Source organism: Chaetodon auriga, chromosome 1, assembly GCF_051107435.1.
Source record: "Chaetodon auriga isolate fChaAug3 chromosome 1, fChaAug3.hap1, whole genome shotgun sequence".
Taxonomy (NCBI): domain Eukaryota; kingdom Metazoa; phylum Chordata; class Actinopteri; order Chaetodontiformes; family Chaetodontidae; genus Chaetodon; species Chaetodon auriga.
Window position 1 is genome coordinate 1,549,647 of NC_135074.1, and position 22,463 is coordinate 1,572,109.

General features: G+C 40.8%; 1 protein-coding gene across 1 annotated transcript; it reads right to left on the reverse strand.

Moving 5' to 3' along the window:
- Nucleotides 1–33: 33 nt before the first annotated feature.
- Nucleotides 34–18,313, reverse strand: shcbp1 (SHC SH2-domain binding protein 1). Its single transcript, XM_076736757.1, has 14 exons — nucleotides 18,076–18,313; nucleotides 14,177–14,422; nucleotides 13,923–14,038; nucleotides 12,353–12,561; nucleotides 12,176–12,271; nucleotides 11,865–12,095; nucleotides 11,672–11,739; nucleotides 10,929–11,038; nucleotides 10,183–10,303; nucleotides 8,451–8,582; nucleotides 3,964–4,082; nucleotides 2,836–2,922; nucleotides 995–1,133; nucleotides 34–891 (listed from the first exon to the last, which is right to left on the reverse strand). The coding sequence occupies exons 1-14, from the start codon at nucleotides 18,242–18,244 to the stop codon at nucleotides 575–577; spliced, it is 2,160 nt and encodes a 719-aa protein (XP_076592872.1). The 5' UTR covers nucleotides 18,245–18,313; the 3' UTR covers nucleotides 34–574.
- Between the last annotated feature and the right edge of the window lie 4,150 nt (nucleotides 18,314–22,463).

Here is a 22,463-nt window from a genome sequence, read left to right on the forward strand (position 1 = left end):
TACTTTCATCAACCTGTAGACTTCCCTCACCTATAAAATACTGTACATCATCAAACCTTTAAAAACACCACAGGAACCATGTGAAAGTCAAATCAAACTCCTGACAAAAGAAATTGAGAATATTTGCGTGAACTCAGAATCATCAATGGTGCACTGCTTTCAGCAAGCCACCACCTTAAAGGTAACAACATTTATTAGATCTGAAGTCAAACCACCAAAACTACATTCAAAGTGACAAGTGGATTTCAAACTAATAATCCATTAAAAAAAATTTAAACATCTAGCGTTTGGAGCCCAAAGGAATAAATACAATAAAAGCATTAATGCAAGTTCAAACTTGGGGATTAATTCACTGTTAATTCAAACAGGTGGAAGTCAGAGTTCTGTTGAATTGTGTTGTTTAGTGGGTGGATGTGAATCAGCAATCTTTCATGACAAAGTAAGGAAATCACCTAAAATATGAAGCTGTCATCAAATAATCAGTGCTCCAAAACACTGGAAGTGGAAGTAGATAAGAAAAGTTTTAGGTTGTTTCGAAGTTGAAAAGTAACGTGTGTTGACATCATAATCATTGTCAGTAGAAAAACGTACCAAAGTCACCCATGCCATTGCGTCTGAATTGGTTTCCCTGAATGGACACAAAGATCTGGTGGTCCATCAGATCCTGGACGGCTCGGCTGCAAGATGTCTCCTTGTTTCTGCTGAGCTGACGACTAAATTGCCACTTCCTGCCTGAGGTGGACGCAACGCCAACATGTGTGCTGCTGTTCTCTGCTGATTCAGGAACATCTGCTGAGCTGCTGCTGGTCAGGTTTGATGTTGATGTACAGATAAGGAGAGGATCTGGAACACCTCCCTGCTCTTTGTATTCTGTCAGTCCTGCAGGGTTTTCTGGGAACAAAAGATCTGATCAGTATTGATTGCTTTTTACAAACCAACCTGCTATGCCTTTATTTCTTCGATGTTACATTCTGACTGTGAGAGTTCAATCTACCTTCACTTCTGTCCAGAGGAGCTCTGCGTTGTTCCCCATCGCTGGGTTTCACTACAATCACCCCATAGCCTTCATTATTGTGAATCACGTTGTTCTCCATGGTGATGGATGGCATCACATCCAGCTCATCAGCAAAGTCCTGCACATACACCAAACACAAACATTTCCACATTCAATCATCAAAAATCAGGATTAGGCTCACATCACAACAGAAAAACGCTAAATCATTTTGGCACAGAGCCTTCAGAGCAGTATAGGTTCAATTTGGTAATACACACAAGGGCAGAGTTAGTACACAGCTGGGCGTTGGACCAAATTATTAAAGAACCAATCAATTTTCTTATCTTATAGTTCTAGACATAACAACCAATCACAAGTCCATAGTTAAATCCAATTGAAACCCCATGACATACAATGCAAAACACTGTTTCTGGCCATCCTTCATTCACTATTTGGACCATACACCAGATGGCCATAAAGGGACATATGAATGAAACCTCTTTTTCCATTGAAGGATTACCTGATGATCCTACATCCTTGAGTGGTCACATACTCAGTTTGTGGGTTACAAAGGATTACAAACAATCATAAGCTAAAAAATATTTCACGCTGAAATTTTCATCATCAAGTCCCTTTGGTGTCATAGTATTGAGTGTGTGTCCATAAAACATTTCTCTCTGGGTTTGTTTCTTCAGAACATGACCTCCTCTGATGGGCACTGTGACGCTCTCAATCTCACAGAACTTTAACAAAGAGAGTGAACTGTGATTTGTCTCAGGATAATGTTTAGTAATTGCATAATCCATATTGCCTGTGCAGATAGCAGTTTTGTGTTCCAATATTAATTGTTTGAGGGGTTGTTTGGTTTGTTCAACATATGCTAGACCAGAGGGACATGAGAGCAGGTAAATCATGACTCGACTTACAGTTTATAAATTCCCAAATGGTAGTTTTCCTTCCAGTGTTGAACAATTCTCTATTTGTTGTATTTGTGGGCGATCAGAGCGAGAGGTGGTGTTGGCATGTTGTATAGGTACAGGTTAGACCACCTGTCGGTTGTATTAATCATTTGTTTCTTTGGTTCTTTGGCTGTTGGTGTGGGTGGCTGAGGGCTGAGGACACTTGGGGTGTTCGTTTATTCTGGTCTGAATCAGTTGATGAGTTGGTGAACTTAGTGCATCTTCACTTTGGTTTGGTTTCTTTTCACACAGAGAAAATCCAAGTGAGCAAAACACAGCACAACATGCCAAGTGAGAATGGTCACTTCAGTCATTGGTCAGATGTGTTGAGGGCAGGAGCAAGAACATAGACACAGGAAGAAGGTCCACTGGCCAAATACAACAATATACATAGACTAGTTTACTTCTTGTCCAAGCTCAATTCATTCTCCAGCTAGTTGAAAGCAACTGTGAAATTTGTGTGAACAGCTAACTGCTGGCTTGTGCTGTAAAGCGTTTTGAGTGGTTGGTAAAATTAGAAAAGCACTATATAAATGCAGTCCATTTACCATTGTTGAATTACTTATGTCATACAGCTCACCTGGTTGCAACACTTGTGTGAGTTTACATGCTGAGGAGGAAACAACTGAGCACGATTAAAAAAATTAAAGTGGATTACTGTCTTGCTCCTTATGATTTTAAGGATTTGAGATTTGTCTGCACATACTGTAGTTCAGCATGTTGATTGATTATATATCATAAATAATAATGTTGTATAACATAAGGTCAGGTCATATCAAAGCCTTGACTGTGTTTCTTAGTGAGTCCTTGGTATTAATACTGAACTCAGCGTTTACTTCCAACAGGCCAAATGTTTGGAGGAATAGTTTTGTCTTTGCCCACCTTAATGAGGATCCCATCCTTACAGTGATGGATGCCGTTACCAACCAGATTGCAAACACTGCCAGGGTAAATCTCCACACCAGCCCCCTGCAGACAACACAGAGCAACATAACTGATCATATATATACACACACATTTACATTCAGGACCCTTCCTAAACTGACCAGACAATTTCAACTGATTGATGCATTATTAGTACCATTGTGTCATGTTAGACAATAAGGAAGTAGTGTCCCTGCATTAGGTGGTGTACAGGAACACACTGTAGGAATGGCAACAGTAACATGTCCACTGTCACACCTGAAGAATCCATCGGGCATGGCTGTGCCGTGGTTTTGTTCCATCCTGCGCACAGCTTCATACCCAACCAGGATGTTTCAGAAGCGCTGCCTGCCAAACTTTGTTGACTTGGTCAGATTTTCCAGATTTGATCATTTCGCCTTGATGTTTATGTTTCTAACATGGGTAAGTAGAATATATTGTTAAATGGTGTGCACAGGGTGTATTATTTTGAAAATCGACTGGATTCTCTATGCCATTGAGTGTGGGTCTACAGCACTGGCTGTTTGTGTGAGAAAAACATTTACTAAAGAGGAGAAGAATTTGTATAATGGCAGTTAGTAAGTTGCAGTGAAAGAAGAATCAACACCTCATCTGTTTCATCATAGTGGCACACAGAATGTAACCTCATAAAAGGATGCAGGATCCTCTGCAAAGTGAAGCCTCAGAGGAGTTTCTACCTGTGATGAGCATCATCCAGCACTCACCATTGACTATAAAGATGGATGACATTACAACTCTGAATCCCAACCCCTTCACGTTAATGGGTGGGACATTTGCAAAACTAAAAAAATACAGTACAGTCATGTACATGTCAAATAGATTTTTCTCAAACATAGTCTCTGTCATTTCAGGTCCTTCCTATCAATTTGGTGTATGTTCAAATAATCATTTATCTTATCTGATATTTTGTGCTACAAAAAGCAGGTGTTCATATCTGACAATTGAGCCCTGTTCGCGATTGAGTTGGGCAGGTTAGGGTTAAGTCCAGATCACTTGGCTGATTGGCTTGGCACAGCGGAGATTGAGACACATTGTTCAGCTGTATATACAGTCTATGGCGCATACCTTGGAGCCGTACAGGTCACACATGTTCATGGTGAGATGGGCTGATGTTCGGACAATAACTCCTGTGGTCTCACACTGCAGCACACAGTTTTCCATGTTCAGTGTGCCCTGCCGCACACCTGACAGAAACCAAACAGGAGAATACACACCAGGAGAAAGTCAGCATGTCAACAGACTGTTATTTTACACACAACAGTTATCATCATCTTGCTGCTGCAACTGAGATATGTTTCACCACGCTGTGCCAGGAGTCTTTGTCCTTCATGAACTTTGGTAGGTCCTCCTGTTGTGTGTGTCTGCCAATAACATCAATGCATGTTGAGTGGTCTTTGTATTCTATGAGCATCTGATGTGACCTGGTGTTCAGCACAAAATCAGTGGCCAGCCACCTACATCTATGTTGAGAACAAGTGCAGAGAGGGGTGGAGTGTCTGTAAATCTCTTACTTGGTCTTTTGCTCATGCCATGTTCTGCGCCCTCATGAGCAGCTTGGTGTATGTACCATCAAGGCAATCTTGAGGCTCTTTCTTCATGTATAAGTTTCTGCTCCATAGAGAAGAATGCTCATCACATAAGCTCTGAAGAAGGCCAGCTTTGTTGACTTTGAGATACTTAATTGGCAGATGTTGTTGTTACAGGCTCTCCAGGTGTGTCCTTTGTCTGACAGGAAATCCCTCTTACTGTCAGCAACTCAATGTGCCTGAAGTGACTGACCTCTTTGAGTGTACCATCTATGGAATACATTGGCAGATGACTTTCATATTCATTAACAGTCAGTCTTCTGAGAAGACTCAGTCTTCTTTGCATTGACAAGCAGACCAACCTTGGCTGCATCATCACATAGCCAATCAGCTATGAGGGAAAAATTGTCCACATGGTCAAGATCAGTGACAAAGCAGCCTTTGCTGACATTAATGCTGAATTAATCGCTTCTGCTTGATGGTGAAGCCTTTGACTTGGATGGAGTCAAGACAACACAATCACAAAGAGGCTAGGGCACCTCCCTGATGGATTCCTGCCTTTGCTGGAAACTCCTTAGTTATACTGTCTGAAGCTTGATGGGTTGTTAAACATGATAAACTGCAGATAAGAACTATAACAATGAACTGCAGGAAAGAGTCAGAAGCTGGAGACATCTCTAGTCACACCCTGAACATGGACACAACAGTAGATGAATCCTCTGTCAGATTTGTGTGCTGTCTCTCTGAAGCCTTCATTGCAGTGTCAGAGCTGAACTTCCAGTGATTGTACTGATCACAATGGACAGATGTAGGCAATCAGTGTAAATGTGGAAGTTATTCAGTCTCTAAACACTCACCTATGATGACACAGATTTTGTGAAAACATGAACATAGTGCTTCAGTCTGACCTCCACAGTCTGTATGTCAAATTGCTGCGGCAGGAGTTACTATTAGCTTTTCCCTTAAATCAACTCCATTATTTCTGTCTGCCCAAACTCCTTGCTTAATGTGGAGGATAAGGTCTTTTTCAGGGTCATTGCACAGAGGATGGCCAAGTACCTGCGCAGAAATGAGTACGTGGACACATCTGTACAGAAGGCAGGCATATCAGGCTTCTCTGGGTGTCTAGAACATGCCAGCATGATCTGGCACCAGATCCAAATGGCAAAGCTGGAGAGAAGGGACCTTCATGTGATCTTCCTGGATCTTGCTAACACCTTCAGCTCTGTGTCTCATGAGCTCCTCTGGACTGCCTTCAGCTTCTTTAACATCCAAGACACCATCACAACCCTGGTTAAAGCCTATTTTCAGGAATTGCAGTTCAGCTTCTCCACTCCTGAATTTACCACCTCATGGCAGTGTCTGGAAGTAGGCATCATGGCCGGATGCACCGTCTCTCCCTTGGGATTCACCATGGCAATGGAGATCATCATTCGAGCCTCAAAATGGGTTGTAGGTGGACAAAGACTTGGCTCTTGTCGGCGCCTACCTCCCCTCAGAGCTTACAGGGACGACATCACCACCCTGACTACTACCGTCCCATGCACCAGGAGACTGCTCAGACAACTGGAGGAGAACATCAGTTGGGCCCGTATGAAGATCAAACCATCTAAGTCTCGCAGCATCTCATCTGGTGAAGGGAGTGCTTACTGACTTGCTGTTCTTCATCGGTGAGGATCCAATCCCCACAATATCTGAACAGCCGGTCAAAAGCCTCGGAAGGTGCTATGATGCAAGCCTGAAAGACAGAGACCAGGTGAAACAGCTGCGCAAGGACATTAATGCTGGCCTACAGGCTATTGACAACACCCAACTACCTGGGAAGTTAAAGACCTGGTACTTCCAGTTTGGTCTGCTACCCCGGGTGTTGTGAACCCTTGCAGTCTATGAGGTCCCCATCTCAACAGTAGAGAAGCTGGAGAGAGGAGGCACAGCCCATATCAAGAAGTGGCTCAGAGTTCCACACTGCCTCACCACCATGTGCCTCTACGGAGACAGTGTCCTCAAGCTGCCCCTCACCAGCCTCACAGAGGAGTTCAAATGCACTAAAACATGACTGCAGATGACACTGAACAAATCCAAAGATCTGGTGATGAGGGAAAATGCACCAAACTTGATTACTGGGCACAAATGGAGACCGGCAACAGCAGCTCTTAGACATGCTGACATTGTGGGGAATGTTCAGCAAGGAAGAGGAGCCCTTGGACTAACAACTAGCAACCCAGCCTGGAGAAATGCCCCTGCTCCAGCACGGAGGAAGATGGTGGTGGAGGAAGTGCGCCTTCAGGAGGAGGAGGCAAGATGGGCCAAGGCAGTCTCCCTCGGCAAACACGGACAGTGGACACTGTGGGAAAGTATCAAAAGGAGAAGGTTGAGTTGGAGGGATATGTGGGCCACGGAAGCAAGGAGTTTGAGCTTCGTCATCAGAGCCACATAAGACGTCCGTCCAACACCAACTAATATACTCACAGGGTGCAAGACCAGTCTCACCCAAGGGCGGTACATTTGGCGCCACAACCAAGTTTTAACGAGCCTTGCGTCCACACTGGAGGGAAAACGATCCAGCATGAACGCCCTACCACCGCCAGTATCAAACACCTCATGGACAATTGCCTTTGTCTGTGAAGGGGCTACAGCTTTCAGGAGCAACTCCACACCATTGGAGAGAAGCCAGCTGTGCTTAGCACATGACTAGAAGCTACTAGAGAATATTGGCAAATAGCTGGTGTTTCCTCCAGAGATTGCAAACACCACCTTGAGACCTGATCTTGTGCTCTGGTCCCCTTCTCTAAAGAAGGTCTACATAAGTGAACTCACCGTACCCTGGGAGGATTCCATGGACGAGGCATATGAACAAAAACATCTGCGATATGCTGAGTTAGCTGCTGCTGAAGCACAACATCGCGGCTGGAACATGGAAGTCCGCCCAGTGGAGGTTGGATGCAGAGGGTTTGTGGGAACATCTACCATCAAACTGCTGAGGGACTTGGGAATCAGGGGCCAGAGCCAGCACCAAGCCATCAAAACTGCATCAGAGGCAGCAAAGAGAAGCAGCCAGTGGCTCTGGCTGAAGAGGAACGACCCCTGCTGGGCCCCCAAGTAACAAGCCAGGAGGTATGCGGTCAGCGTAGGCTTGACTCAGGGAACAGGACGCCCCTGCCATGCATAGTCCCATGAGATGTCAGCCACTTGACAAGGCAACTCTCATGGCCAATTGGGCATGGGACGCAATCTCAGGTCTGATCAGCCTGTAGCTGGCCGCCTCTGCTGAGGGTGCATAGTGTCAAAGGCTGAAAGACCCCATGAGCCAGAGGAGCACTACTGATGATGCATCCTGTAAATTCAACTTTCCCCCAATCTTCTCCAAGTCTACCAGCCACCAAACACCGACAAGTCCACCAATTATCTGTATGTGCTTGCACAAGGATATCAACATCTCATCCTGTGTTTTGGAATCTCATGAGAATAAATCACATTGAGTACAAAATCTGAAACACATGATGTTGTAATATTCACAACATCAGAGAGTACCACACTATCTCATCAGTGGGTGGCAATTCACCTGTAGGCTGGCATCTGTACATGGTCCTTGACTGGTACTTTGTGTATATGCCACTCATAATGTAAACACAGGGATTCAATGGAGATTTATGAAAGTAAAATAGATTTCATGGAGCAAAGGCTGATGGTGGATCTTCCTTTCTGTTCTTTCCAAGTATCCATTTGTTGTTGAAGCAGCTGATAACAGCACAGAACATTAGAGATGTCTAAGCATCTAACAAAATTTAACTGAAAAGTTTCAGTTTTGTTGATTCTAACCTCTATTTTAGTCATGTTGTATGACTATATTTTAGCATATAACAGGTTGTACAAGATCTGCCGGACAGCTTTCTTGTTAAAAGGACTTGAGAAGTGAAATCATTTACATACATCATAGTGTTATAAACAGGTTTACACATGAGGAGCCTTGGCAGTGATGGAGGCTTTTCAATTTCTGCCTATACACCTGGTTTCATGTATACTTACACAAAATGCCCTCGATAGCATCGTGTTGGATGAACTTAATGTTGAACACTCTGACATCAGCTCCTGTGGACTCCACAAAAGAGTCGCCCTTGTTTTTCTTCTCGATCACCACCTCATCAGGAAGGCCAAAGCCTGACACACAGCCAACACAAGAACCAAGTTGGCAAGAACAAAGAACACTGTCAGTGTACAGCAGCTCTGAAGAAAAGAGGTGTGTGGATTTGTTAGATTTCACTACACACTTGTCAGGTTAAATCTTGAGGGATGTCTTGAATTTAACTTCATTAACGTATCCAGATACAGTACAGACAGTCTGAGGAAAGCCAGTTTACAAACCCAAATACACATGAACAATTCATATATACACGTAAAACATTTCTAAAAAATGTTAGAGAGTTTTGAAATACACAAGATTATTATCAGAGACCAGTCCACAGCTGAGCAACAATGTTCGTGTTAAAATGTAAGTGCGTTTATCAGCCTTTACACACAGTAAACTCAGTCTGATGTCTTCTGGAAGAAAACCAACCATTCTATTTTTTTTTTTTTTTTTTTTTTTTTGTAAGATACTTTGAGAGAAGGACTCAAATTTCAATATAAATTTAAGTTCTACTAGTTTTATTCATTTTTACCTCATAAAACTTTCAGGATTTTGTTTATTTGTTCTTTCAGAATTTCAGTTAACTTTCTAAGAAATGCTGCTGGGAGCTTTTTTAAGAAGTTTAAGCATTTAAACAAAGTTCTGTGTTGGACTTGTGTTATTCTCAATGGTGGAAGAAGTACTAATATATTTTACTTAAGTAAACATGAGAATACCACAGTGTAAGAATAGACCTCTCTTTTACTTAGTAAAAGAAGACAAGTATTGAAAGTACAAGTGCAGAATATCCCATTTCATTCATCCATGTTATATTACTTTATTTGTGATGCATTTGCACAGAAACATCACAAAGCCAGCCTGTCAAGTTTGGCCATCTTGCCTGCAGGAAATCAAAGATTGTCCAGCTACGTTTTCCTTCATTAGATGAGCCTGACCTCTGAGTGCAATTCAACTACACTACACCTCCGAAGTGGACTTTTTGAGGTTTGAGATTGCTTCCAAAATAGATTGGAGTGAAAGTATAAAATAACAGAAAATGGAAAAACTCAAGTTAAGTACAAGTATGTCATAATTGTTCATAACTAATAATCTGTACTGGCCCTGAAAAAACAGGTCAACCCATCTGTAGGTCTGAATTATTCCATTCATGCAGTACTTGTAGGTCTGCGCTGCTTCATTCACGCAGTTATCTATGGGTCTGAATGATTTGTTCAAACAGTATCTATGGGTCTGAATGATTTTGTTCTAACAGTATCTATGGTCTGAATGATTTTGTTCACACAGTATCTGTAGGTCTGAATTATGAACAGATGTTTCAGATGATAATTTATTTAGTTTTGGACACATTTAAATCTAAAAAACATCTGTGTCCAGTCCACATTTTCCTATGTTATGGCTCCATTTGACTGATGTCACTGAGAAGAGACATAACACTGTCATCAGCTCATTGTACAACATGGTGATTGTTATATTTACTACCACACTCAGCTATATACAAGATAAAACATAAAAGAGAATGGACACAACACTACAATGAGCCTGTGGAGGTAATATTTGGTTTATAACTACCATCTGAAAAAAATGGATCATACATCTGATGATCTCAGTGGAAACAAGATAAAAGCTTTTTACCCTCTATAGTAATAGAATCTGGTAGGAAGATGGAGCTGGTGACACTGTAGATCCCTGGGAGAACAATGACCACATCACCCTGATGGCATGAATCCACCGCTGATATTGGGTCTCTATGGAACTAAAGAAACAAATCAATCAAAGTCACACAGCGTGAACTCACCTTCTATGCTCAAAGTACAGTACAGCTTGAAGCTGAGTCTGAGAACAGCATTCTCTGAAATCACAGTGGTTTCAGAGAACACTGTTTCCTCCCTCTGGTGCCACTCTCAAGACAATCTAACAAAAGAAAACGTGTCTTTCCATTTCAAAACATGCAACCGTTTCACTTTTGTCGTATAATGAGACATAGTGCAGTGGGATGTTGTCTGTCTCACTCTGGCTCTGCTGTGACCCAGTTACGGCTGGGCTGTGGTTTCAATGTCCACTGAAAACTATATTATGAATGTTCGCAGTTGTTTTAAAGACAAAACAGAGAACACACAAACTTTAGTGAATTAATGCTAATGAGCTACAGCTAAGCTAATCTACTGCTGCTTATGTTTATAGTTTTAACTGGTAAAAATGACAGTCAAAGCTGGATAAACATGAGGAGCAGCCATAAATGTTTAACCAAATCGATGAGAGATTTGTTAGAATTTCAGCTTAATGAATCCAGGTATTTTGCTGACCAGGAACCAAACCCAAAATGGACCTGTCTGCTGCAGCCCGACCCCGGTCACATTGCAAGTGTGTGTGGTACTGACCTGAATCTCAGTGTCTTCAGAGGAGCACAGAGGTAGCAGTCTGTCACTGAGGAGGGACTGAAGCTGGATGGTGCTGCAGGAGGCTGTGACCACATGGACCACCTTCATACCTGATGAGTGTTACAAAAGCAATGTGTTAATGTATTTCCACTACTAAGGGTGGTAACTAGGAATGTAACGAATTATTTGTCAAATCAAAGAACCCAATTACAATTACCATCACGGATGGGAGCCACAAAAGTACAGTGCAGAGCTCAAAACAATCCCCTTGACATGTTTTGAAACTATAGTATAGTATATAGTATATATAGTATACTATATATAAAATATATAGTATATATTTTTTCCTTTTTAGATTTTTTTACATTCATATTTTATATTTTGTCACATGCTGAATTGTAAATTTGGACAATTGTTCTAAACGAATGGAGAAAAATAATGAAATATGACCAAGTACTTTGTGTTTATCAAGTATATTTTGGTATTTTTATATAAAATTTTCATTGAATTGACAGAAAATGTGCTGTATCATACGTATTGTTATCTGGATATGAAATTACCTCCGGTATATTGGGATATGAAATTCTGGTCACATCGCACAGCCCTATTGTCAGTGGCAGCATTTCAAAATAAACATTTTAAAGTAACAAAAAAGTTACTTATCACAGCAACACATGATTTTTTGGTGGAAGTAATAAGTAATTTTGTAACTACTAACTAATTACTATTTTTCAATAACTCACCTGATGCCCTGAGCCCACGGCTTTGCACACACTGTTGCCTTGCATTTCCTTTGTAGCCCAGCACATACCTGGAGAGGGGATCATGGAGGTAAGGAAGATGAATATATTGACGAAGGGTTATATAAGACAGACAAAGGGGAAGTAGTGGCGATTGTGCAGGGTATTCGGAGATGGAGAATCTCCACACATCTACCTCAACAGTGGGTTCTCAATGATGTGCAGCTTGCGTTTCAATGTCTCCAGCTGGTCGTACAGTTTCAGGCCTTCCACCATGGATATGTTGTCCAGCTCTGAGTCTGAGTCGGTACTGAGGCCACTGCGCAGTACTGAGAATTGCTGAAAGCACCCGGAGCAGTTTTCCAGTAAGGACTGGTACTCTGTCACCAGGCCTGCTGGGACTCTGTCCTCTAAGATGTCATAGTAGCTGAAATAAGACATATTGTTAATTAGAATTTATGGGAATGAACCAACATTTACAACAATACAAGTATGATGTGCACTCACAGCCTGAGACGAGGCTCTACGCAACGAACAAAGTAGTCAAAGTCATCATCTTCATCTTCCTCATCCCACTGCCTCCAGATGTGTTTATAGAAAAATCTACAGATAGAAGAGGATAGAGGAGTAAAGAGCAAAGGGTGGCAGAAGTAGGCAGTACACTTCATCAAAGAAATGTCTCACCTGAGGTGCTCAAGAGCGAGGGCAGTCTGATCAAAGGCCCCAGACTGATCGTAGACCACTTGGAGCTCCTGCAGAGGGACTTTGTGCTGAGTGGCGTCCAACAGAGACTTCATAGCTTCCTCAGTGAGTTCACATCCTCTGGTGTCACACTGCAGAGGTAGCACCAACCCCACACATGCCTTCAGATCCTTAAAGTCCACATCACGCACCTGAAATCATGAGCAGTTCTTCAGTCAGTCAAGGTCAGTTATTTGTTGTCTGCTCAATGAAATGTTGTAGCCCCCTCAATCAACACACACATATGATATATATACTAATATTAAAATTAGTAATAAAATAAAATAAATACAGTAGTTAACATATTTATATACATAAATACATCTACACATATGCACCCAGAAAGTAATACTTTTGTAGTGCATTTTTTAAATCTGCATCTCGGTGAACATAAACAGCTGCAACACGACAGAGTTAATAATATGGTCAGCATCTTAACATTAAAAACTCCTCTGGGAAACACAGTCCATTGACTTTGACTGTGTTTGAGCTGCAAGTATCACTAATGTAACCACAGAGTCTGCCTCCCCATGTTCTATTGGCGCAATAGCTTGATCCAGATGTTGTGATGGAGTCAGCTCTTTGTAAGTTGTGGGTTCAACAGTAACGGATTCATTTTAGTAGCTGCTAAACTGTAAAATATGTGCTAGATCAATGGACTGGCAGGTTCTCATATTGGTTGCTGTATTTTTCCAGCAGAATTGCAAAATGGTGTCCCACCCTGACAACAAGTAAATCAAATAAAGGCAAAGAGATTTCATTCAGTATAAGAGCTTGTTTACAGGGAAAACACAAACATACATAGTTATCATTGTAAATACTGTAGGTCTGTCAGTAGCCTGTACCACAAATGGTGTCCTCATGTGCAAAAACAATAGTGTAGATCTGCAATCCAAAGGCACATTTCCCTGCTCTGCAGCTACATATCTATCACAATTTGGATAATTTCATAATATGATACTATGAACTTGTCCTCGTCTCGTCCTCGTAGCAGACTCAGGTGCACAGTTGTCTGCATTTTCCTCGACATCTTCGCCTTGAAAAACCAGCTCCAAAGCCTCGACTGTCATAATATTTTTGTTTGTGATATCTTGATAAACGTGACTCTTAAATTCACCTCAAAGATGGTGGATGACAATTGATTCATATACATATAGACAGAACTAGCAATGCACCAGAAGAGGAAAAAAGGAGGGACTATCCACATCTTTTCCATCTTAACAAATTATCGAATGGAAATCGTTGGAAGTAAATAGCTGACATGGACAAACAGGAGCTTGTAGTTAGCATGATTTCTCCAGTTTAACCAAAAAAAAAACTGCATGTCTCTAGCTCAAACCATGAAGGATCAATAACTCTGAAGACGACATGATATTTGCAGTGCAGCAAGAATAGCTACAAGTTCTTCCAAATCGCTTTTTTGACTCAGGATTGAAATAAGTTCAAGTGGGGTCAAAATGAAAGTATGTTTAAAATATAAAGGGAGATGTATGTGCATGAATGTTACATTTACCTCCACCAGAACATCAAAGATGTCAGTAGACCACAGAGCCAACCAATCACATGGCTCCACCACCTTCTCCAGGTAGTCTGCTGTGAAGGCCTTCACCTCAGAGGGCTTACAGTCTCCTACACACAAACACATACAAATATACATACATACAAAGACTAAGATCAGGAATGTAATGGCTCAGAAGGATTATTGGAGGTTATTCTTTAAAGTGAACATTGGCCAGAAGTACAAGTTTTCTGCATGTCTGTAGGTACCGAGCATGTAGTCCTGGTATGCCTTGAACCTTTCATAGAACAGTAGGTGGCTGGTTTGGAAGGTGTCAGGGAGACTTGAATTCACTTCTCCATGACGCTCACATCTCTGCAGCTGCGTCCCCAGCTTTTCAGTGTTAAAGTGGTCTGTGCCACTGTCATCGTCGTTGTCATCATCATCATCATCATCATCATCATCATCATTATTATCACTCACATCTTCATCCTCCTCTTCATTCTGAAACAGAGCTTTTGGGGAAAAAAATAAGTAAATGAAAGAGCTGTAGAAGACTTTTGGTTTCTTCTCTCTCACCTTCTGCATCAGACATTCGAAAGTTGGAACTTTGTCTCGTTCAGAGTGTTTAACAAAGTGGAGTTTTATGCATTACATTAAAACAGGTTGCACCCCACAAACTAGTTCTTACGTACAAAGTTGTTACTAAATAATTACACCCACTAACTGCCAAGTCTAACAAATTGTCTGAAAGTAAATGTCATTCTTGCCCTGCTTATGGAGATTCAGACATGTAGGTTTTTAAAAATGTCAGTGAACACCTCAAGTCCAACAGTTATCTGATGGTCGGAATGTCAAGCCTACAACGCAAACTGTACAGTTTTCCAGAAAGCATTTTCTGTCACCCATGGCAGACAGTCCAACCTGAAACATTCAGCAGGGGACTACCACATCCAAGCAGGACAAGTGGAATCACTCATTTGTGATATCCCAGACTTCCCCCAAGTAACCCACAAATTCCACTGGTCAAGTGGAAATTGTAGCTGATCAAGCCAATTGGAGTTGATCAGGCCCATTCCAGACAATGTTTGTGATTCTACCAGGAGCACCACAGTGTACTTCAGAAGCATCCAAGAAGCGGTGTTCCACTCAGCTCAGTGGAGTGTACATGCTTAGTGTATTTTTAAGGAAACCATACCAGGCTACACAGATTAGATTGGGTAGACAGGACGTCAGATATAGGAACAGCATAGAGAATCTAGTCAATTTTCAAAATAAAACACCCTGTGCAGACGATTGAGTAGCAACAATAAACGCAAAACAGATAAAAATAATTAAAAAAAAAACTATTTAAATATGTAGCCTCATTATCCCTAGCAGGAACACAAACATCAAAGAAAAATGACCGAATCTGCAAAATCTAAGCAAGTCAATAAAATGAGGCAGGCAAAATACTTCTGAAACAGTCCCAGTGAGTGGGTGGGTATGAAGCTGTGCGGAGGACAGAACAAACCCACACTGCAGCCGGAACACAGCACAGCTGTGCCCAGTGGATTCTCCAGTTAAGCTGTTGGCTGGCTAATGTACTGCGCAAGTAATGTGTTTAGAATCATCATGTGATAGTTACAACAAGTTGACAGTTGTCTGATATGGGGTGCCGTTTGTAAAGTTGGTCATGCTGAAAATAACACCAACATTTTGTCACATTTAGCTTCAAATCATGTTTTAAAAAGTGGTGTGAATTTTTGAAAGTCACTTTTTAGCACTTTTAACACAATATTTGTTAACTTTGAAAATTGATCTACCCCCGCCTGCCTCCACCCGGTGCAGTCTGCTGTTGGTCATACATGCCCTGCTAGCATGGCTGAATCGGCGTTAGCCGAAAACATCGGGAGAGCCGTTTTGACGGCCATTCGCACATTTTCGACTTGTGACTGACTGTAGTGGCTACTGGTTATTTAATTGCAAAACCATTGTAAACGTTAACTTTAAACAAAGTGAAATCAAACCGCAAAGGACTGTCTGCAATCTCCAGCATAATTTTGCCCAGAGCTGTCATATGCAATGCTGCACTGAAAAGGGATAAATTAAGAGACTGTAATATCCACCTCTCTTGTCATCATATTGCTTTGGAAAGCAAGAAATATGGTCTCATATGAGCTGAAACACAAGCTGCATTGAACATCACAGTCTTATGATCTATCTTTACGATACGTAATTTAGGACGAGTCAGTGAAGGTGAAAGCAATGGCTTTTAAAATCAGTTGCTTTTTCGCCAGAGTTCCCAAAGAACGCACTCCGTTACAGTGATATACAGTTTACGATAACAACCTCACCACCCTTGTCCGTTCTGAGTGAGCTCACCTTGACTCACAGGAGAGCTGCTGAGCAACTCTGCTTTCTACACAATCTGGTCCTGCTGACCTGGGACTTCTAAGTGAGGACAGAGACTTTGAAAGAAGGACTCAAATTTCAAAACTAATATAAATGTTACTAGTTCTATTTACTTTAACTTTGTTTACTTTACTTACTATAAATGGTGGGGTGCCATTTTGGTGTCACAAACACACACAGACAACTTCTGTTGTGATTTGGTATTGTATAAAATTGAATTGCATTGAATTGAATTGAATAAATTAGTTATTTTTTTAAAAATCATTCAATGGGTACTGATGAAGTTTTTGACTACTGACTAGTTGCATAAGCTACACATCACTTTAGCACAAGAATACACATAGACAGTAGGTATTCATGTGATAACACATGTGAAGTGACATGAAACATAATACAACTATTAAAAAAAACCAGTTTTTACCTGTTTTTCACCTTACCTGAGCTGACCTTGCTTTACATGCTTCAACTGATATTCTGCCAACAGGTAAAACCAGTACCACCAGTATCGGAGAATGTAGCAACTTGTTCAACAGCAGTGTAGGTGCTAGAACAAATATCTAAGGGGTGCATGAGGCTTATAGCAGGGTGCCACCAAATTACTGGTAAGTGGTAATGTAGTTGTTCATAGTGGCAGTGAAATCATTCCGTGGTGGAGTGAGTGCGAGTGTGTGAGTGAGTGTGTGTGTGTGTGTGTGTGTGTGTGTGTGTGTGTGTGTGTGTTTGTGTGTGTGTGTGTGTCAGCAAAATCATATTAAAGAGAGAGAGAGAGGGAGAGAGAGAGAGACAGACAGACAGACAGACAGACAGAGAAAGAGAGAGAGAGAGAGAGACAGACAGACAGACAGAGAAAGAGAGAGAGCGACAGAGAAAGAGAGACAGACAAAGAGAGAGAAAGAGAGAGAGACAGGCAGCGAGAGAGAGAGCGAGAGAGAGAGAGAGAGAGAGAGAGAGAAAGAAAGAAAGAAAGAGAGAGAGACAGAGAGAGATGCAATCACAGTAACAGCACTACCACCTAGTGCCCCCTTGAGGAGTCAACGCTGTCAGACAACGTAATGGACAGTATCACAGGCTACACGGTGGTGCACACATGTATGTGTCCGTTCAGCCACAGATATACTGTAGACTACAAAGAAGAAGGTTCTAATCACAGACTAGTTGCATGAATAACTGCAGCCTTCAATTTCACTAGTTCTCAGATGAAACAGATCAGATCTGAAACAGAAGGTAATCCTGTTGACACCTCAGCTCAAACTCACACACACTGGGAAAGAGCATTAATTATTAATTCAAACCTAGCCAGATTCCATTTAAAATCAAATGTTAAGTGTCACTGTAGACTGTACAGCGATTAATGAGCTGATAGAAATCAATCATCTATCTATCCAATCATTTTCATCAGCCTTGCTTTTCCAGAAAGCAACTATAGACAGATTACTACCATTATCATTAGTTTGTGTGTTGTTAGGCTCCAGAATTTTCAGTGTTGTAGGGTGGATGGTAAAACCCGAAGAAAATGCGTATTGTCATTTATAACTCATGTAACTTTAGGTTTACGATATTTCTAATTAGTACTGATAAGCGTTTGGTGGTTCGAAGCAGAAAAGATGCGAAAACATACAAAATGTGACTACAATTGTCACCTTAATGCAAAGAACCAAGTGTCTGACCCCCAGACTAACGTTACATTAGAAGTCAGTTACATGTGGCAAGATTGACTTCATGATAACCTCATTTTTTCAAAAAAAAAAAAAAAAGACACGAACATGAAACAGACCTTGGGTTATACCGGGCGGACCATGTTCCACTTCAGAAAACGCGTTGTTCTTTTCCTTGTCGAGTTCAACGTTGACGTAGGACTCAAAATCAACCACCACAATGTCTGTCATCTCGTTTGCAGTTTCCCTCGTTCCAGCAGACAGGGTTTCCCGGGCTTCCTGCTCCATGAAGATTAAAAAGAACTACGGAATACGTCGCCAAGTTAATTTTAATGGCCTAAAAGCCACCAGCGCTACAAAGCTTTGTCAGTTTGACAAGCAAACTCAAGAAACAGCGCACACCCAGCTACTTTCAAAATATTCCCGGTCTGAGTAGTCGAAGCCAATCGAAAACAATACAACTACAGGATGTCCCGCCTCCTAACTGCCGAACTCCCGCGAGTTTACTTTGCAAAAAGTAGTGTGACGTCATCGTCGGTGTGTACGTCTGTTTACTTCCTGTCAGCTGTTCAGTAACTTTACCTTCGCCTTCAACATTAGTGATCAACTTGCAGTACTTTTTCAGTCTTAAGTTAGTTCATGTTTCACAGTTAGCTCTGCATAGTAATAGTATTTTCCGGTTTTTGTTAGTTAGTTACATTGCAGATCTATATTAATAAGACAAAATATAATCAACAATTACGACACAATATTGTTAATAAGACAAGATGATCCCCAGGGTGAAATTGACAAGCTACCCAGCAGTATGTACCAACAAACTAATGTATGTATTAATATTAATATATTAATACTAATACTTAATGATTATAATTTAATGATATACAATATTCTGAAGTGGGCCCATCTGCATAATGAGTACTTTTACTTTTTGTGCTGTAATATTTAGAATAAGATGGAGAATAAAATCTACTTGATAGTGACAATAAAAATAAGATCAGACTATGGGTGAAAATAGAGGCATCATTCCCATTGTATTCCTTTAATACAATGGCAGTCAGTAATTTGAGACTTAATGGGCAACAATTCAAGACGTATTTTACGTGCACTCTTCTAGTCTTCAATCTTCCAAAAATACACACCACAGTCTTTCTAAGTTTATAAGGTGAATGAATAGTATAACAAAAAATTAAATTCTCTGAGTACTAGTAATAACTTTGCAAATAGCATAATTGACATTAAAACAGGAACATAAAATTAATGTAAAATAAGATGGAGAATAAAACTATTTAGCAAATATAAAAATATTTAGTGAGCTGGCTCCCCTGCTATCTGTAGGTAGTGTGTTCTAGAGCTGTGGGGCATAATGGACAAAGGCTGCATGCCTAATTTTCTTTTAGCTGTTGCTGGAAACCTCCAATAAACCAGCAGCAGATGATCACAGTGTTCTTGAAAGCTAATAGTGAATAAGGGAGTTAGCAATGTAAACATAAAACATTCTCCATTTGATGTATGTTTAAATGCAGTTTAACATAGTCCGAAAGACCAACCAACTGTTCAGAATGATTGGTTAAGATATCATGGTCAGTCATATCAAACGTTGCACTCAGGTCTAACAGGACAAGAACTGAGACCTTATTTTCATCAGAATTTAGTCTGAGGCCGCTAATTTAGTCAGAGCAGTTTCAGTCCTGTGTTTGTTCTAAATCCTGATTGAAATTCCTCCAGAATTTATTATTTTTTATTTTTTAAAGAAAGGAGTGAATTTGTACTTAAACTATTTGCTTTAAAAAAAATGCTACAGGGTGAAGGCATGAGGTGGACGAGTTACACTCATTGACAGTCTTGCAGAGCTCAGCTCATGTAATACTGGTGAATTTTCTCATAGTTACATGTGTTTGACAGGGTTTGTTGAGGTCATCTATATTTTCATCAGCAGCAGTGCTGCCTCTGAGGTTATTTTGTTATTAAAGAACAATGCTAGTTCTTCACAGTGTGAAGTAGTTATACTTAGTTATATCTTTAACAATCACTGTTATTCTTGTTTATTTTTTTAAACAATTGCTATTATTCTATGTTTATACGTTTAGTTATATTCTTTGAGAACATTCTTTTTGTCTTAGTTTTTCATTCTCATCCTTATTCTTCTTATTGTTGTATATATTTTGTGTTTGTTTGTATGTTTAAACTGCTGCTGCAATTGAATAATTTCCCAAATTGGGATAAATAAAGTAACAGTTTAAGTCTAAGTCTTAAAAGAAAAGGTGATGTAATGCAGTGATAAGCATGCTTCTGTCCCATCTTTTTTGGAACTTGTTGCAGGCATCATATTCAGAATGAGTGTATATTTACCAAGAACAATAACGGTCATCAAGTTTGAGCATTAAGTAAATGTTGCAAATCATTGCATTCTGTTTTTATTTACCTTACTTTTTTTTTTTTTAAATCAGTGTTGTATCACCAAAAAATTCTCTGACAACATATTTCAATAGTTTTCCACCAAAATCTCTGACCTTACAACACAATATCAACTGGTAGACACTACAGTACTGTTCAACTGTGTTATGGTTCTTTTCAGAATCTCACAGCTTTTGGTTGATGTTAGAGAAGACTGCACTGACTCACGACACAACATTTTTATTAATATTTAACTGAATCAGTTTTGGAGAAATAGGTCATTAACATTAATACATTAACTACAGAGTGTCTGTCACATGCGAGCAGGGAGAGTCTGGACCCAGATGCAGAGTCGTAAAAAAGGAGTTTATTGTAGAACTCAAAATCACCTTACAGGGAAAAGGACCGACAGAGAAAAGAAAACTCAAAGATGCCACTGCGGGAAAAGTAGCAACTCAGGAAAAAACACAAAAACACCACAAGGGCGAAAAACTCACTCGAGATGGTATAACTAAAGGTGTCTAGGAGCAAACTCACTTGGGAGGCTGTACAACAAAACAGAATCACTGGAGGCACGAGAGAGAGTGACAAGAGATAGCAACAGGCGCAAAACTCGTATGGCAAGAGCATAGAGAATAGTCTGGCACAGGAGTCAAACTGGAGCTGGTTTAAGAAGCCGGTTGATAAGCCAATTAGGCGCAGGTGTGTCTAATGAACTCGCACCTGGGGAGATCAGACCCGTATCTCTCTCTCGAGCTCCGCCTGCTGACAGAGAGGGAGAAAAGAAAAACACCGTTAGCCCTGGGAGAACAGAGACACCGGAGCCAAATCATGAGTGTCTGTAATGCACAAATTAACTTTAATAAATGAAGCATTCTCCTATGCACTTTTTATTGTATGCACTTTGTACTGCATTTGTTTGGGAGGGATGCTGAGGAGCATCGATGACTGTACTCCAGGGCCGTGCAGAGACCTTTGGAAGGGCAGGTGCTCAAAGTTAAAAAGGGGCACATTGAGCACAGATTTGAAACACGGTACAGAAGTATACCTTGCAATATAAACCGTTGAATTTTAGCGACCCTTATTCATAAAGAAGGGAACACAGAATCACAACATACCATATCATTGAAATATTCATTTATTTTTTAGAGGCCACAACTGCAAAGCAAAATATGTCTCTTTTTACCTCATGGGTACAACATTGGACACCTTTAGTTGAGGGGATTGGTGAGGACTCCTCACCAATCCCCTCAACTAAGCTCCTCACTGAGGAGGTTACTGCTGCTGATATTGCTGGAGGTGGGCTGTACTGATCCGGAGTGTAGACACTAGAAAAAACATGGGGGAGATATAGCTGATTATATAAGTGTTAGTGTCATGGAAAGATGCAAAGATAATAAACATTGAAAGACAGAAACAACAACAAAAGCCCGTCCCGACCGACTTTATCCCCACAGCACGCACGCTGTGGTTAGCTAGCCTAACTTGTGAGAGGCAGATGCGGTATGGAGATTTGGACGACAAAGGATGCTCATTGCTCATTGCACTTCATCATATCAAGATGACACTGTGTGCACAAAAAAATAACGTTGCAGATCCTACTTACCGGGTCAGTTTTTCCACTCTCTCGGCCGTCTGGGGTCTTCGGATTGACATTCGTTGCCAGCTGGGCATGTCCAAGCGCGTCAGGGCAGTGAGCGCATAATGAGGGTACGTTATGGACGTCATGTGACCGACCGATCTTTATTATTATTATTATTTCTTTTTATTAATATTATTATTTTATTATATTTTCGGAAACACAACCTGACTTTTATACGCTCATAGTCGTAAAAAAAAAAACACTCTGACAAAAGGGCACTTTGGGTGCCAAGGGGCAAAGGGGCAGGTGCTCAAGCACCCCTCCGCCCCCCCCCCCCCCGCACGTGCCTGTGTACTCTGTGTACAGTGTACTCTGTGTTTTTCATTGATTTATTTTTATGCATCACTTTTTATATTTTTCATCTTATAAATAAACAGTTTGCAGGCTAATATACATTTACATGTAATGAGTGAATTACTGAGTTTTTAGTCTTTTCATATCACTTCCAAAGTATTTCCTCTATGTAAGCTG